Source organism: Parasteatoda tepidariorum, chromosome 5 (assembly GCF_043381705.1).
Source record: "Parasteatoda tepidariorum isolate YZ-2023 chromosome 5, CAS_Ptep_4.0, whole genome shotgun sequence".
Taxonomy (NCBI): Eukaryota; Metazoa; Arthropoda; class Arachnida; order Araneae; family Theridiidae; genus Parasteatoda; species Parasteatoda tepidariorum.
In genome coordinates this window covers 15,216,989-15,236,242 of record NC_092208.1, presented here as the reverse complement: position 1 = coordinate 15,236,242, position 19,254 = coordinate 15,216,989, and the positions used below count along the sequence as shown (strand labels likewise).

General features: G+C 31.3%; 1 protein-coding gene across 1 annotated transcript in view; it reads right to left on the bottom strand.

Annotated features, from left to right (window-relative positions):
• Nucleotides 1–1,331: 1,331 nt before the first annotated feature.
• Nucleotides 1,332–19,254, bottom strand: part of LOC107442491 (uncharacterized) — an 87,393-nt gene continuing 69,470 nt past the window's right edge. Inside the window, exons 12-20 of the mRNA XM_071180898.1 lie at nucleotides 17,168–17,280; nucleotides 15,480–15,640; nucleotides 14,915–15,013; nucleotides 13,092–13,191; nucleotides 10,241–10,313; nucleotides 8,888–8,936; nucleotides 7,346–7,377; nucleotides 5,701–5,776; nucleotides 1,332–1,594 (exon numbers count right to left, since the gene is read on the bottom strand). Of these exons, the coding sequence (XP_071036999.1) occupies nucleotides 1,439–1,594; nucleotides 5,701–5,776; nucleotides 7,346–7,377; nucleotides 8,888–8,936; nucleotides 10,241–10,313; nucleotides 13,092–13,191; nucleotides 14,915–15,013; nucleotides 15,480–15,640; nucleotides 17,168–17,280 (859 nt within the window). The 3' untranslated portion in view covers nucleotides 1,332–1,438. The remainder of the gene's footprint in view (nucleotides 1,595–5,700; nucleotides 5,777–7,345; nucleotides 7,378–8,887; nucleotides 8,937–10,240; nucleotides 10,314–13,091; nucleotides 13,192–14,914; nucleotides 15,014–15,479; nucleotides 15,641–17,167; nucleotides 17,281–19,254) is intronic.

Sequence of the window (19,254 nt, the reverse complement as noted above, 5' to 3'; positions counted from 1 at the left end):
GACTGTCCGCGTCCGGTTACGGGAGTGTCCGCTTTGCGGAGAATGTACGTAATGGTTTATTCATAGAAGATTTCCGGGGAATTAAAAATATGTCCGTATTGAGAGGCGTCCGTTTTGCAGGAGTGTCCATAACAGGAGGTTTCACTGTATGTATATATATATATATATATATATATGATTATTTATGCAATCTGTTTTACGATTTTATAAAAGTCAAGCAATTATTTTCGTTAAGCGTACAACCCTGTATATGTATCGAAACCAAATTTTTTTATTTACTGTTATACATCAAGGATTGCACTTTGATTCTGAACCCTCTACATCCATTTATGTTTGGCAGAATGACAAGACAAAGTGTAGAAATAATTTTAAAAAATCATTACTATATTCCAAGATTTCATTTTTTATTTATTTATTATTATACATGCATGTACAGCTTTGCTTGTTCATTATAAAGTGTGAGTAATAATTAGCTTTTCTAAAGTGAAGAAGAGATTACAGATGAACATAAAAAATAAGCATTAATTGTTATTGTGAGATTTGAACTCTCTACTTCTCTCTAACATAGCGTTTTGTGGAACTGTAAAACCGTTGGGTCAGGGAAATTCCATGAATAACTGCTGTGCTTCTCAATTTTGTTAGGCTATGACGATGTTATCAATGTTGATTGATTTTAAATATCAGGAAGAGACGTAAGAAACGCTTGAAGAAACTTAAAAGAAATTATCATATTATTGACGACAATGATGCTTAATTATATTAGGTAATATATGTATATTGAAGAAAAAGAAAGAAATTCGCTATGCACTAGAAGGCTTAAGTAATGGAGTAAAGGTATTTATTTGTATGGAGGAAGAGTAAGATATCATATTACTATCATGGATGATAATAAAGCATAATTAATGAAATTGAAATTAAAAAAAAAAGTAAATTCTGAACTAAAAAGCAACAATAAGTAGAAAAGATACTTATTCTCGTTTTGGGTAACCATTAAAAATCTTCATATTATTGCTCAATTGAAATTCATATTGTGCATTACTTGAAATAAAATGAAATTAGCTATGCGCTAATAAGCCAAGCTCTGGGAGGAAAGATTAATAGGAAAAATCCTTTAAAAAAACGTAAAGAATTGCCATTCACAGATTGTGCTTAATTCATATGTATCAGTAACGGAAGTATGCATTACTGGTACTATGCAGTTGGCGAGTTGGTTTTGATAAGAATTTTACAATCGGTTTTCCGTAGTTCAAGAAAATATTATTTCCAGTGGTAGCTAAAATAATGTATTAATATTTTAATGAATTAGAATTAAAAGAACTTTTCTCCACTACTGCACTTATAAATACTTTAACAGTAAATTAATGTAGTACAAATTTCATATTTACAGCCTAATATATGAAATTATTGAAAGTTCCAAAGCTTGGTTATTAAAACAATTTTATTTATTTTGTCTCTTGACTCTTCTTGAAGTTTTCTTCTTAAGAGAAAAGTGTAAGACTTTGAAAATTGATTCACTTAAATCAAATATTGGAATCAGACTTATGCCAAGCCATAGCCCCATATAGCCTCCTATGTAGCTGAATAGTTCAATACTCTATATAAAAATAAAAACATTTTTCAATTCATGAATAAAATGTATTATTTGAACTTTTTTAAAAGATTTATACTAAAGTAAACTAATTTCTAAAGGTAAAATAGAAATGCAACGAATAAGATGAGACACAATATTGAAAAATATAGTAACTCAGAAGAGGCGGTTGAAGTTCATAATTTTGCATTCATGATACGAAAAAGGTTAAAGCAATACCTACAAAAGAAAAATGATTTTAACTTTTAGGGTTTTGAAATTCAGCTGAATCCTCTAAACGTTTTAACATATCTCTTGCATGTTCCATTAATCATACAGGTGCCATTTTTGCCTAGTTCAAATCCAATTCGGGCAAATCCGTGACTAAAAAAATCTGTTTGAAACGAATAATTCTTGTTTCGCTTTTTTGTGTTTTAATAAATATAAATTTTCTAAAATCATTAAAATTGTATAATTAAATATCAACCTTATTAATTGCAAACTTTAGATTATCCCGTATAATATGTTGTTGTTTTTGCACGCCCCCATTAGCCAGTAGTCCTAGACCAGGTCCATGACGCCTTATAATATAATTACAGTCAATTCGCTATAACTCGAAGTACGATAACTCGAATATTACTATAACTCGATTTTTTTATGAAGTCCCGACCCTTTTATCTTCAATTTCATGTTAATTATTCTCGATTACTCGAATTTTACTCCCTTTAACTCGATTTTTTTTGGATATTTTAAAGCAAAAAGTAAAACCTAGGAGCTGATACCTTGCCCCTTCTTTTGCAACACACACACAATGTCTTTCGCACACTTCATGGAGAAACTAAAGCTGTCCCTCTTGAAGTTTGTGAACAGCGGTTAAATGAAACGTGTCCAAATTTACTTCAAGGATACAGTTAAAATGATGTTTTCAATATTGATGAAATGGGTTTATTTTATTTCCAAATAAGACTATCTTTAAGGATGAAAACTGCTCGGGGGGTAAAATGAGCAAGGATCGTTTGACTGTCCTAGTTGGAGGAAAATACCGAAATCCCCGATGTTTCAAGATTGTAAAAACGTATTCTTTGGATTAAAAGTCTAACAAAAAGTTTTGGATGATATCAGTTTTATTTGAAGACTATGTAAGAAAATTGGATCGGAAATTCTTCGCTAAAAAAAGGAAAATTGATACTTTTTATGGATAAATGCACAACGCATAGTTATCTACCTAATTTGTAAGCAGTAAACTTGTCCCGCCAAACACAACTACAAAGTTGCAGCCGATGGACCAGGGTATCATAAAGTGCTTCAACCAGTCTTATCGTAAAAGGCTTGTCAGAAAAATGATCTTAAATATTGTAAGCATTTAGAAGATTTGTAATTAATAAGCATTAATTAAATAATCCGACAATATTTAAAAGTCCAAAACCGAAACTAACGGTAAGTCGAACTTCCGATATGTCGAAGTTTTTCGTCAGTCCTATAAGATTCGAGTTATCACAAATTCACTATACCTTGTGCACATTCAATTTCGGGACAATCCAAGATAACTAACAAATGAACCGAGCTTCAGTATTGCAGTAGGAATTTGCCATAAAAGATCCCTCGATTTTAGCTTCTAACTCTGTTTGTGATTCTGTTTTCATAATTAGTAATCTGGCGATCTTATGACGCAAATATTTTAAATCATTCTTGAAAGATACAGGTGCAGCTGACCGGCCCATGTAGGGAGCAGGGAACTGTCCTTGCATCCGAAAGGTTCTGGGTTCGAATCCCGGGTATGGATGTTCTTTCCTTCTTTGTACTATCTGTCTTTACTGTGGGAGCGACGTTGGCCCACCTCATATGGTGCCCCTGTAAGAGAGGTCGACAAAATCGCCCTGTAGATGCCTGAATTGACAGATATTGACACAGGCGAGCATTAGAAAAAAAAAGGATTCCGGTACATGTTCGTTCATTTGAATCCGATACTCGTTTTGTAGATGTAGTTTTGTGTTTTTTCTGTTTCTTATGTTCCTTGCTTGATTTGTTTTATTTCATACTAGCCGCAAAGGCGGCCAGCTGTCCGCCACGCTAAAGGTTTCCACAAATAAAGTTTTTTAAAACATAGCAGGAAATCTGAAGATTAGTGGACAATTAAAGTGTTTCTGTCCTGCAATTTTGTCTTCATATCCAGTTCTGCTGCAGATGTGTTATAGCTCTTGAGGATGNTAAAAATTCTTGTGAAATTGTGTTACAGTTTAAGACTTTATCTACAGTTCGATTTTAAAAGTTTTTTACTTCCAAGTCTTTGAATTTTACGATGACTAAAGTTCTTATTTCAATCTTTTCGTTCTATTCCATTGGGTCACTAGAGAGAAAAATAAAAGAACACTTTCATTTTGAAAGTAAACGATATCTTAAAGAGTTCGAATTTGCATTCCCATCACGGAGAAAACGATATAAAAAAAAATGAAAAGGCAATAAAATCAATAAGCAAACAATCATTGCAAAAACTAACAAGAGCGATAACATCGCTCGACAAGGTGTTATTTTACACGTAGTAATTGGCAACACGGTAAAAACTAGCCGGCGGCAGACGACTTTGAATACCTTATGTCAGTAATTCAAACGATATCACATTGCAGAATTGATAACAGGTGTTTTTTAAAACATTTCATTTGATCAAACATTTTGTCGTCTGGCATGCTGTCATGCATGGCAACATCTCAACAAGAACATATTAAATATACACTTTTATTTTTGCTTCTTTTTATTTTATGATCATTGAATTTCATTATTTATTTTGTCCCCGAATGTTTTGTGCAATTTTTCTGTTTAAAGAAGAACTGAAAATTTTTAATTGATTATATTAAAATGATATTAAAATTTTAATACCCTAAGAACTACAAATAATTCTCGATATATCTCCCTGTCAGCAAAGCCTATTTATTTTAGCATTGGGCAATATTAAAGCATCCAAACGAAATTTATCAGTATCGCGATAATATCGTACTCGATATAACTGTATTGGTAATAGCATATTCCATAATTCTCGTCTTCGTTTATTACAGAATATTACATCAGAAAATGCCGCGAGTTGTATCAAAGTCGATAATTATCGTGTATTCGATATTTATCGTAAATACTAAAATATTGATATAGTAAGGTTTAGAAAACAACAATGTTTTAAAACGTATCGATACAATGCATTATAAGCATTCATTTGTTTATTTTAAGTAAATAACTTGAATTCCAAAGACGAATAATAAAAAGTATGATTTTGTATATTTTAATTATTTTATAATGATTTCTCTTTTTATATTATCTATTCTTATATTTTGTGTTAAAAAACAAGAGTTATCCATAATTTACAGCGGGATAGATAAAAACGTGCCATTTTTAAAGGAATAAAATGCAGCATATGAAATCATAACCATTAATAATATATTCGGTATGGAGTGTATGCTTTATAACGCCTAGTGTATACCTAAACGTTCGAAGGATTATATATATATATATATATAAAGAAAATTAAAGTCTTTTATCTTTTTAGAAAATCAAAAAAATTAATCCATTATGGTATGAAGACTTTGCTGATTTATACTTAGGTTGTGATACGATTAAAAGTCTTCAGTTACTGAAAATGCAAGGCCGAAAAACAACTTTAGGTTATTATTCTGGAGATGAATTGTTCTTCTGTAAGTATTGTCATTATGTATAAGTTTATGAAAAGTTCAAGATGAATTTATATATAAGTTTAAAATGAAGATAAAACAAAGGAAAATTGTAGACATATGAAGAAGGGGGGGATAATAATGAAAAAAATAACAAACAACTAAATTAAAAAAAAAAGAAAAAAAGGATGAATTTTTTTAAAAAAAAAACCCCGAAAATAAAAGATATAATCTTTTTATCAGCCCACACGATTATATCCTCAAAAAAGAGTGCTTTCTGATATTGTATCAATGTAGTCAAAGCAAAATATATTAATACAATAGTGTGAGGAGCACTGAAAAAAAAAATTATATATATAATATTTAAGTTACGGAAAAGGATAAGAGTTTTCTATTTTAAAAAGGAATTAATAAAGGAATTTAATTTCAAAAAGAATAAAATAAAAATGTTACAAAAATACTTTAAATCTTCATGCTTACATTATACTTTGGCTGGTAAATGTGTCGTTTCAGTTGAAACTGTCGAAAGGAATACTCAATCGTTATTAAACTTACTCTGAAAGAAAAAAAAAATCAATAAATTAACCGGACATATTTTTTTAATAATCAATATTTATTTCAATATTTATCTTCTTTATCCTTCGAATCTGAAGAGATTAGATCAATGAGTTTGCGCACACTCATCACCCCTAGCTTTGTCAGGATGCTTTAAAAGGTAGTCTTACACTAAAACAACAACAGGAGCAGCCTTATTCGCATTGTTCAAACATTGTTTGCATTGTTTCATTAATTGTACAACCATATGAAAATCTGATGGTCCTTAAGTGATCGAAAGTTAAACGTGTTAAAGCAATTTTTTCTTTCATGTTCCCTTCAAATTACTGCAACAAAATATTGATATATCTGATATTCAATCGTCATTTATAAGGCCTACTTTATTAAGTTGTATTGTTCTTCCACTAATTTTTATAGAGCGTCGAGGTATCGGGAAAGAAGTCCATCTGATGTTTTTTTTTTATTTGTCCTGTGCTTATTTGTTCTTGAACTTAACATGTTTTTAGAAGCTGTTTTTTGTTCTGAGCACAAAAGCTTGAGTAAAATTTAAAAAAAAACACAATTATCATTTATTTTTTTACCTCAGAATTCTTCATCAATTTGAAGCATGACTGTAAGAGTTCTCCTTTAAGTCTCTGTAGAACAGACAATTTTGTCTGAAAATTTTATACAGGCAACACATCAGAAACTGCGACCGTAGATGGTGAATTCAAAATTAAGGAGTATACTCCTAGTCATACATGACTAGTCATACTTGAAATCTATTTTAATAAAAAATAATGGTCGCTAAAAAAAATTGCGAAAATTGTTTCGAAGCAAATAGCATTATATTTAAGTCGTTTTCAATTTCATTGGGAAAAAGTTTTTGCCAGATTGAACACACAGAGCCGGAAGGATAGAAAGTCTAAGGTATAGTTTCCTTACTCACGTGCATCTTATTAGAACACTATGAGTTCCCAGTCCCATGTACAGTGACTGTTGTACAATTGAGCAAGTGTGTAGACTCTAGTAAGACACTTAAAAACACATTATAGACTTTTTCAGAGCTGCAAATAGTACTTCAACAAAAATGGGCACTCAGACTTAACTCTATGTTAACCTAGCATTGGTAATTCGTATAAATCTTGCATAACAGTCAGGGTTGATTATATCCCCTATTTAAGTAGGGATTTTTTTCAGTCACTCGCAACTAAAGAGTTTCAGTCCTCTATCCAATTAAGCTCGAAGCTGAGTATTTGATAGAGCTCCCTTTTATTAATGGAATTTTTTTGTTAAAATTTGTTTATTTTCCCCAAGTTTAGATGACTTATAGATGCTCTGGTATTTTTTGTGTCGATGTAAATCGCATTTGCCCGACGATGCATTTGCAAAACCATCTCGTCTTTCATTTTCCCACACTAGTGTATTAAGATCGCATCATCAAAATTGTCTTTAACTCCCTGCCTTATGGGATCAAGGCTTAAAACTACTTTTTGCGGATTACGCCAAATAAACCAAATGATTTTTATCGTTCTATTCCTTAAGCGGAGAGTGCTGCAATTATTTATTATTTTAGAACAAGTGAACTTACCTGCAATTCTCAACATTCTTTACGTCATTACACTAAAGAGAAAGTAAAATTGTAATAAAGCTTATTCCTTGTATCTTCTTCAATAAAATGACATACAACATTATTTGCGAAGCAATAAAATCAATTTAGTGTTAGCATATTTTATAAAGGGTTTTTACATTATACAAAACAGATATTTTTCAATTTTTCCATTAGTCGGAAAATTAATATCTTGAGGTTCACGGAGGTTTAATGTCGAATCTCACTAAAAATAAATCTTGCTGTGGTCACAAATTAATACGTCCACTGCTCGATAGGAATTAAAAACAATCATTAGCATACCATGTGAAAAACACTAATATGATTGTTTGTAATAGGTTTAAGGGTTGCAAGTTAGTTGCAATAAATACAATCCTCCAGAAAGACTTGAAAAGTAAAACAAGCCGAACTGCTCAAACCCTGAAAACTATCATACGTAAAAAGTCATTCAAGTTGCTTTTTAATTCAGGAAACGGGATAAATTTCTTTAATAATAAACCGAAGTACTGATGAAAGACTAAAAAGACAGTGATATCTAGGAAAGCCAACATCGGATTAAAGCTCTAGATCAACAGATCCCTTAAAGTAATCGCTTTCTGCATAAAAATCTATTTTAATTTGATTTATGTTCTAAATTTGCGTTCCACTCCAACAATATATATTTTGCTATTTGAGATTGACGCCAGTCTGAAAGAATTAAACAGTGTTTTTCTTATAATTTTCAATTACTGTCCAACTGTTTTTTACGAAATATTCCCTATATCATTAAAGCTGTGGGGTTTCGGAAGCTTCGTAAATTTTTGAAATCGAACGAATTTAGTTTCCTTAAAATTAATTCCAGCTTTAAAAGTTTAAATTTATTAAAAACTGATTTTTGACTTATGAAAGAATTGCAGATATCATTAAAATGGTGGGAAAACCAAAGTTTCGCAATCATTTGAAATCGCGTAATTTCAATTTCGTAAACATTAATTTAGAGAATCTATTTCAGCAAAATTATAAATTTGAACGCTTTAATTAAGAAGGCGATTTAAATAATCGCCTGTCGGAACAGACCTCGTGTCATTTAAGCCTTATGCCTTAACAATTCGATTATGAATACGCATACTTCTTTCTCTTTTTCTTTTAACTTTAATATTCAATTAACTTGAGCTTTGTGGGGTAGTATCTTGACTCAGGGACAGCCAGTGTCTGCAAATTTTTACCCATCCTTTGTTTTTGATGCTTTTTGATTTAAGCTCGGTTTTGTTTTAAGAAGAATTTTGCAAATGTGCATTTCTCTTGTATGTTAATTTTCAGTGATATGCTTCGTTTTGCATTAACTCAAAATTAATTGTTTCTAGAATTTTCTCAAATTTGAGTAAAATAATTCCTTATTGACTCATTTGTATTACCAAACATTGCTTTTTTTTAACCAAGTTAGAAAAAATATTTTAAAAGCAAAAAAAAATGTACAATGAATCAACATGATTCTCTTTATAAAAAAAGACTACGAAATATAATAGAAAGATAGTAATTACTTACAATTGGAAGTAGATCTATTTTTCGATACTCAATTTCATATATTCTCTCACTTAAAGAAAAAATAATAATAGTTATCCAATCTTTTCAATACTAAAACGGGTTTAAAACTACATCAATACTTAAAAGAGAACATCATAATATAAGATTTTCAAAGAAATTAGTTTTTAATATTTTTTTCCATTTTGTAAATATGAGCAAAAATAAAATTTTTTTTGAAAGATAAATTAAACTCAAGTGAGAAAAATGTACAAATAGCAGAAAAAGTAAGTAAATAAATAAATAATTAAATAAAAAGAAAGCTTTTTTTGCATGTTGTATGTATATTTCATGTTGTATGTATATTTCATGTTGTATGTGTACTTGCATGTTGAATATATATTCCAAATAAAATTTGATAAATCTTTTAATTTTTCACTAATTATTTGCCTAAAAATTTATCACCATATGTAGATATATGTGTATATATATATTTGTATATATACATACATACATACATACATATATATGTGTATATATATATACAATAAAACCTCCATTAAGCGGGCATTCTTGGGACCGAAAAAATTGTCAGTTTATGAGAGTTGTCCATTTACGGGAAGGGTACCCTAATAACGACGTTAAGGCTGTAAATTGTTTCTGGACTATTTTCAAGGATGAAAANTATATATCTATATATATATATATAAAGAAAGAGAAAGACTTTCGTTTTGTTTTTCTCTATACTGAACAGACTATCTAATAACAAATTTATCGCGATATTCATTTTTGACAAATCTGAAAAATACTTCAAAACATCAAAGTGAAAATGAAAACTTAGTATCACTTGTACAATATGATCTTATACTTAAATATTTTCTCTGGTTTTGACATCATTCGAAATATTTGTAATTCGTCTCCCATAAAATGGAGTGCCAGCTAATTGCAGGACGCTGCTAACATATATTTCCAATCTGTGATTGGAAACCTTTTTTTAAGTTTCGGTTTATAAATCTATATCTAACTACTACGTTTGCCTCTGAAAAATGATGGTGTTGTTAGATTGGGAAAATTTAATAATTATTTGGCTAAAACATTCGCATATTTGTTTTTCGTAATGTTAACACCATAGGTATATAGAAAAGTACAATTATGGATACTCCTAAATCAATGAAAAAATGATTCCGTTCCAACATTCCGTTTCAAAAAAGAAGCCATTGACACTACAAAACTTTTGTGGTTCACGTGATCATTCATACGAATGTACAGGTGGCTGCCAGAAGATCATTTAAGAAATATAGAACTGTGATTGGTGTGTTGATTCATACTAAAATTTTTAAATCTTTGTTTGAAACAATCTAAGAGATCGATACTTACAAACAAGCTGGTGGACAACGCTGGGTACAATTTTTAATAATATCATCTGTTGTTGTTATTATGGTGTGGTACACTGAAAAATATTTCTTCAATGTTAATAACTTATTAGACAGTTTTAAAAGAAAAACAATAAGCAAATCTAAAAGCAAAACAGTAAACAAAAGGTGAGTTTTGAGCATGTACTCATTTCTCTACATAATCACGATATCGGTCGATACATTTTTGTATTCGAAGTAGCAATTTTTGTATGCACATATCATACCAGCTCACCTCCAAGCTGTTCAGGAAACTTCATACCTCAGCTTCCGTTGTCGCTGTTGGAGCGCTTTTCAGACAAATCTGTTTTAACTTTGAAAAGAGATGGTAGTCACTGTGAGTCAAGTCCCAAATATAGGGTGGATGGGTGACGACGCTCCATCCAAGATGTTGCAGTCGAGTGAAAATTTGTTGGGAAGTATGGGGGCGAGCGTTATAATGGAGAACGCTTACGTCCTCGCTCAACATCCCTTTTCTTCGGTTCTGAATCACCCACCTGAGTTTTTGCAGTATCTCACAATATCTCACAGTGCGCTGCGATGACTCAGAGGATAGAGAGTTCTCTTTCCAACGAGGTTAGCCGGATTCGAATTCCAATGATGGTTGGTTGATACGAATTCCCCATCCGCCTTGCACCTATCACAGTTTGACGTGAAATATCCTCAGTGGTAAACAGATCATGGGTTAGAATCCCCTAGTCGTCAGGCTAACTCTGGGAGGTTCTCGCGTTCCTCCTCTCCATGTAACGTAAATGCGGGTTAGTACCATAAAAAAGTCCTTCATGAAAGGCAAATTTCTCCCAATACTTGATCCAGGAGATTCCTTATCTTCTGGATTGGGTTCAAAATTACAAGGATACGTATTTGGGCCTTAGTAGTCGTAAACCCAAAAATTGGGTTGGCTGTTCAACAATGGTTTTAAAATAAAATATCTCTCAGCGTTTAATCTGGTGACAGTTTAAATAAAATCAGCCAACAATACCCCTTTTTGATCCCAAAATACAGTTGCCATGACTTTACCGGCAAATTGTGTTCGCTTGAATTTACGAGGCTTAGGTGAAAAGGAATGCCGCCACTGACGTGATTGTTGTTTTGTCTCAGATGTGAAGTGCTGCTCCCAGGTTTCGTCACCTGTGACAATGGTATTCAAGTAGTTGTCCTTTTCGTCAGCTAGTGGCTACGAAATTCGTCAGCTAGTGGCTACGAGAGTTGACCTATCAAGCAATATTGGAGCAAACAAGTTCTCAAGTTAACGTTATTTTAGTATTCGTTATGTCATTGCAGAGATGCCAACAGCTGCGGACACGACAAAATAATTTAAAAAACGGTAAATAACTACAAAGTAAATTTTGCAAATAGTTGACAATATTTGCTTGCTTTTAAAAATGTACAGCATGTAATAAGTTCTTTAGAGTGGTGAATTATATAAGCCTACGCATTGTTTAGAAATAGTGGTGGATTAAAATCTACTAAATCGAACTTATGAAACCAAGAATTACAATTAATGAACTACCTCTTGAAAATATTTATTCGCTGTGCTTATGCTCCAACAATAAGTCGGCCTGTCTATTTCAGGGGCTCAATGTCGTGAGATTTTGTGGGACTCATTTTGCTCACATCTGCCGATATTTCAACTTTTCTGTCAAAACCCGATAAATGGTGGTTCTGCAAACCTCAGGAACCCAAATGCAGTGATCATCTAGTGTGAAGTGTCTATGCTGATGCACGACTCACTCAATTGTCGCGGCTCTCACATCAGAAATAGCCGGTCTCCCAGTTCTTTTTTCGTCGTGTACTGCAGTACGACCAGATTCAAACTTCCTGCAATACTGAGTCTCATTATCATTGTTTTCCCCCCTTTAAAGTCTCTAAAAAGATAATTTTGTTTTTAAAGTATATAATTATTATACTTTTATTTAAACAAAGTTTGTTAATATGTTAGTTGCAAAGAAAATGATTGGTTTTACTTATGATTAAAAAATAATTAACTGTACATGAGAAATGCAGAACTTACGAATACAGCATGTGAGATTCAATAAGAAGTAATGGAACCGAATTCGTTCCACTTGTTATCAATGTGTAATAATAATCTTATTTCATATGACTGTTAAAACTAGAAACATCTCTTTTATCTTTATCTCTCTTGAACCTTTTATAATTTTTTAAAACATGCTTTGATGCAAATGCTAAAACTTATATCAGACACCATCTAGTCCCTCCTACGTATTATATTTATTCATTTTTTTGCTATTTTTGATATCAATTTAAGTGAGAGATTGAAAAATGAAGGTCTCGAGCAAGATCTGTTTTTTCTGCAACATTGAATGAATAGTCGTTTTTTAAAGCGAAACCATTTGAAAAAGAAATGAGAAATAGGGCAATTTAAATAGCAATAACTATCGAACTAATTGGAATGTCAATGAATGTTAAGTGCATTAATTAAAATGATCTTTCAGCACCTAAGTTCACATATCTGTAATTGTATTTCAGTTCACTGTAAAATAGTCTACATGTTATACCAAAAGTTGAGCATTCTAAAAAAGTGATGGCAATTTTTTATCTGCTATTTTATATGGTACTTTCGTACGATTCTTTTTCCAAAACATCTTTTTTATGTCTTTACTGACTGTAAAAATGCTTATAAAACCAAAATTAGTAAATGTGTATTCTAGGCTATAGACAATTGCAGATATGAAATCAGCTAGTTATTCATAATTAAGTTACATCTAGGAAAATGAAACTGGGTATTTTTTTGAGCATCGTAACAAATACAACATAAAAAAAAATTGCAAAATGACTCCACTTTTAATACTTACGATGAACACAAAGGTAGTTAGTATGAGAAATATGAATCTGCTCATCTATACATTCTCCTTTTAACAAGACTGTCTCCATATTGCAATGCTGAATACATTCCTTTAATGAAAACCAGAAAATATAGGTGCATAAATAACATACCGATTTTAGGAAATAAGGCAGTCAAGTATAATCCGTCGGAAAGCTTTCATATTCTGGACACAACTCAAAATGCGCACTTACAGAAATGGACGCAACTCAAAGAACGTATTTAAGAGAATGAACACGGCTGAAATTGCCTTTTCATGAAAAGCGAAGCTCGAAATTCATCAAAAAAAAAAATGTTTAAAGCTCGAAATGGGTGTTTAAGAAAAAGGAGTCAGCAAAATAAGCGTCTTTTCAACGTCCAACCCAGATTTTGCAGCTAAACGTTGTACTTAATGCGTACGTTTCCTTACTTTTAAAATACTAAGAAAACTAATAAAGTTATAACGAAGGAGGAGCAAAATCTGGGTCTTCAGGATCTAAGCTGTGTATGTTGTAGTTGTAACTTTTCAAGCTATGATTTCGAAATCGCAGTGAATAATTGAATTTTAAGAATTCTATCAACGTAAATTTATTTCACTATTACAAATTCATAAGATCCGTGGAAACCTTGTAATAACCAGTAGCAACCTTGCTTCGTCCAAAATAAAAAAAACACACCAATTAATTGTTTTATATATTAACCTATTAAAATCATTGAGTTTACACTTTCTTATTCAAAAGCAGAGCAATTGCTTTGAATTTCACAATGCGAATAATTGCTTTTTCCTTAACAAAAAAAAAATAAAATAAAAATGCGAACATTTAAACTTATGGACTATTTCAAGCTGCCAGCATATATGGAAATCAATAGTAATAAAAAAAGTTAACCCAGAAAAAATCTTTCCTTCTGAAGGAAAATTTAACGAATTAACTTAATTTATTATTAAACGTATTTTATCGGTTTTCACTTGTCATATTTCATTTTTCAAAATAAGACTTTTTACTTCACTCATAATGAAAACAAGTTCTTAACTGGAATATAACGATAAAATAGAAAAGGAATCCTATTTTCAAAAATATTTACAATTATTGCATTAGAAAAAATGAATCGCAAAATTTGAATAAATTTTTTCCGTTGCGTTATATTCCGAGCATTAGAACTCTTTTTTTAGTATACATGCATATCAGCTGTGTGTTAATAACATCAATAATGTATTTTAATTTTGTTTAAAAAAATATCGGTGTCTGTACATGCTGACACTTATCAGCGTCTAGAGCTTGAATTTTTTTAATATCTTACTTCCATTTGTATAGGTTTTACAACTTTTTTAAATAGTGCTGCTTAGCTATTCATAAATTAATATTTTTAAAGTAAAATATTCCTTTACCTGCTTGTTTCTATAAAAAAAAACTTTTTTGTAACATTTCTTTTGACATTTTACTAATTTACGCCAAACTGATCGAAAATCATTATTAGTTCTGTTTTATTTAAGTTGTTTCTTTTCATCATTGCAATTTTGTAGAGATTTCATATCACATTCATTGTAACATTTTAAGAAATAATTAAGAATTTTTTTTCACTTGTCTCAAAATCTTATAACTTCTTTTTACTTCTGGCAAATTATGGTGCATACGTAATAATCGCAAGTAAAAATATAATCAACTGATAACGATAGCATGGTACCTACTAAGTTCCGTAAAATTACTTCCTCTCCAAATTCAGTAGTTATCAGGTCCAGGAGTGGAAGGTATAAAATTAGGCTATTCCTGATTTCTTTAGAGTTTACTTAATTTTTCATTCGATCATCTAACTTACTGCTTGTGTTGTTGGTCCACTGCCATTATTTTCTTTCCACGCTTTGATATAGTCATAACAATTGGTACTGTAGGGGGGCGGAAGCCTTTCAATTTGAATCTGAAAATAAAATTATTTCGACGAAATTAAAAATAAAGTTTTGAAAATCAAGGCACATACTTGTATGATTAGAACTTCTGTGTTGCATTACACGATTTTTAAAATGAAGTCTATTCATTATAAAATATTCCTGTTGAACTAAAAAAAATATTAAACAGTCGGAATTTTTTTTAAATGACATTCATTTTTTCGAACATTGTAGAAAAGTATATAGTATTTTAAAATTCCTCATAGAAATCTTTGAAAAAGTAGAAAAAATCGCTCCCCTCAAAAGCTATTACGGAAAAGAGAAAAATCATTCAAGTTGCTTTTTAATGAGAAAGAAAAATTTGATAAAATTCCTTTATAATTAACAAAAGTTAAGATTAAGGGCTAAAAAAGCATTGATGTCTATTTAAATACATTTAACATTTTTATCGGTTCTGGTTTTGTGTATAAGACTAAATACGAAATTTTCTTTTATTACCATTGCAACGTTGGCCTCATATGCCTGGCCTCCGACCAATTCGTAACCTCCTTTGAAAGGATTGATTAGCTGTCTTCTGTCGTGTGCCGATGCATAGAAAACAACCCGATCCTCGTACTGAAAGTATTCCTCAGGATGTGTGAGAAGGCTGATATAAATAACTGTGGAAGTGAATAAGAAATACACATAATTAATTGATATCAACAATGAAATTTCTTATTTAAACACTTGGGGACAGTGTAAAAATAGTTAGTGCATCTTATCCCGATGATTGGAGGAAATTACTTCACGGCAAACGTGCAGTAGATAATTCTCAGTATAATCAGATTTCGATGACAGTTTAGCTTTGTGAAACACCAGAAATATTTATTCACATTACTTTTAAGCCCTCATTTTGCTGCTCGGTATTCATAATAGCAATAATATATAATGCTTATAGAAGCCAGATAAGTTATTTTTAAAAGGTAATTAAAAGCAAGAATGGTTAGTTTAAGATGCATTTATACACTAATTCTTAAAATAAAATAAATTTCTAAATCAAACATAAGTATAACAAAGAGAATATCAGGACGAATTCGAATTTGGCTTAACAGAGCAAAATTGGATGCAAATGAAATATTGCAGTATGTTCCAGTAAATCTACTTCAATTTTGTGGTATAGCTAAACTTAAAAAAACCAATGAGAATGTAACATACGTATTCAGAAATTCTTTACTCAAATACATATTCATAAAGAATAACTCACATAATGCTCTACCTGGATAGGAAAAAAAATTGTACGATAAATGGTTTCAAATCTAACTTTGAAAAATTGCATTCCACAAGCTCCACAACTCTGTGTTTTACAGATTTATATCAGAAAAACATGTTTATAAATTTATTTCATGTCAAAGCTAAATTAGCAATGCATAGAATGTAAATCTCTTAATTCATTGAAATTTTTGCTAGTTTTTTTTAAGATTAAAATTTGATTTTTATTTAAATTAAGTTTTTGACCCACCTTAATGAGCCCCACTTTCGTCTTGGCTCATAGGAATGAAGGATATATTATCCTTTGCAGAATTAATCCCATTTATTTTAATTTTATAGGTGTGTATTCCCATTTTAACAGAGAAAAATTATATAAATGAACCGAGCGGAGCAAATTCTTATTAAAAAGAGTTCCACCATAAGCAATAAATTAAAAACTTATTCGCCGAAAACGTTTGAAAAATTTGTACAATTTTTGATTGAATTTTACTTTTAGACCTTTTAATGAGTCGCTTACTTTTAGGCTCTATAGAAAATATACAATCCTTAGCTTCATTATTCTTGTTTAAAGACGTGTCTACAGTTGGTATAAACTATAGCAACAAAGTGAAGCAAAGGCTTAATAAAAGGAATTCAAACGAAAATAATGAATTGAAAATTTTATAATAACTTTGGCTCTCCATTCAAGGCAACGGCAGTTGACAAAGCTCATTTCATTAAACTTCTGCTAATTCAGGATTATACAATAGTAATTCTTTCCCTATTTTTAATTAGTCAAAAGGCATGTATTGTAATAAGCTTAGAAAAATTCGTCTGAATAGAAAAAACTGGAATTTTTTCAATTAATCTGGCACATTGCAAACTGGCATTTAAAAAACGAGGAATTTCGTTATAAGTGTACTACAGGTATTAAACGCTATGAAGAAAGATCAACTTACCCAGTGAATTCGGGTAAATGGCATCTTTGGCTTCTGGATCACCTAGACTTGAATTAACAGTAGTGCAATAGGTAGGGTAATTATTCTTTTTTGGAAAAGGAACACGGCGATACCTATTAATATTCAAGAATTAATAGTTATCTGATTTATTTTATTTACAAAATATATTTCCCAAAATAATCTCATAGTTCTTTTTACAGAATTCTATATATGAATACAGTTCATCATTGTGAAAAGACCACAAATTATGCCACCTAAACAAGCGCAACATGTAAAAATTGAAATTTAGCTAGTAAAATTCTGCTGGTAAAAATTAAAACTCGTCATTTGTTCATTTGATATTTTTTTTTTCAATTGACAACTTCTTTTAATTAGAATCTTAGAGAATTTAAGGATGAAAATATTCTTATTTCGACAATTTGATCTGAGAAAATTCTCTCGGGCCCCTATTGGACATTCAACAACATTTCTAAGAAATAATTTTTTTATTTATTATGTTTCAGTTGTTTAGGCACCAGAGTTTTTTTTTTAAAATTTCCAATGGCAGACATGAAAGACAAATTTGTAGCAGAGAACAATACAGATAGAGAACAAAAAACGGAAACAAGAGCTACAAAAAGAAAGAGTCTTTAATAATGCATCTCCAACCAATAACGTTCCCACAAGGGCCCAGGAGGAAGTGCAGGGCAACGTCTCAGATGGTTATCGTCCATTTCTTCTTGCAGGCTACATAATGGACAAAAGGGGCTTGAAAAGATTTTGATTCTGTTTTTGGTAAGCAGTCATGGCCAGTGGCAAGGCGAAAAAGGGGTACAGATGTTTCTCTTGACCCTGGCGGAATATCTTTAATTCCTTCCAGCCAGTCCTTATCTTTATTTGCTTCTTGGAGTTTTGCCTCAAAAGAAGAAATGTTTGAAGAGAGATTTTTATTAGCCTTTTTGCAGTGTAGAAATGAACTGGCTTAAAATATATTTGTAGAATCTTGGTGGCTTTTTTGGCTAAGAAGTCTGCAGTTTCGTTACTGCTGGCAGAGTTCAGTGCGTTGTGGAAAATGCTTAGTAAGCATAATGAAAAAGTCATCTTTTAACTAATCAGAAATTTTATTAAGCAAGAAAAATCATAACTTAACTTAAACATTTTAAAGGAAAAACAATCCTCTCCATTACATGAGGTAACGAATTCAATACATACAGTCATGAAAATCATAAGAAACAAAAACTCCAAATCTAATCTTGATTTGTTATATATATATACAAAATAACAGTTGCATAATGAGGGTACTTACACACTCAAAATTAATACTATGTAAATTCTGTCTTTAAGCTATTTTTAAATGTTCGAACTCCCTCTTTCAGAGGTTTTTCGAACTCCTGATCTCTGACTCTTACTCGAACCTTGTTCATCGAAATTCATAGTCTGACAGTTACCTTGAAGTCCACAGTGCGCTGCTACCCATTGGATGGCGACATTTTTGTTGTGTTGGTCAAGCCAGTGAAGGGCTTGACGACAATGTAAAATGTCGGCAGATGCGGGGGCTTCGGAGGAAGCAATAGCTTGGAGTGTGGCTTAGGAGTCAGAGAGGATGACTACGTTATTGAATTTCTCAAGGTGATTCTGAAGTTGTGAAGGAGCAACGCTTATTGCCGATACTTTTGCATCGAAGGCTGTTCTAGACGAACCGTTCGGGGTGTGAAATGAAAAAAAGGTTGCAGGAAACTCCGGCTCCTGCATCAGTGCCATCAGACAATCGTGAACCGTCTGTAAAAATATGTAGCCATTCGTGCTCCGGGTACAGTAAGTGCTAAGTCTCCAGGGCGATAGATTTTAAGACTTGGTCATTTGTGTCTCTCTTGGAAACATCCTGACATTTAGGCACCACAATAAATAGCAAGAAATTTGAATAAAATTAGGATGATTCGCGTTTTTCAAACACATATTTTTTGACCAGTTTGCTTCGAAATAATTATGATGTTAAGACTTATTTAACTTTTTTAAAGGATAAAATAAAGGTAACAAACAATGTCACTTAGATTGTGCAGCTTTAAGTGGTATTAAAATTTTTTAAAAAAAATGTGCAATTCTGTCAG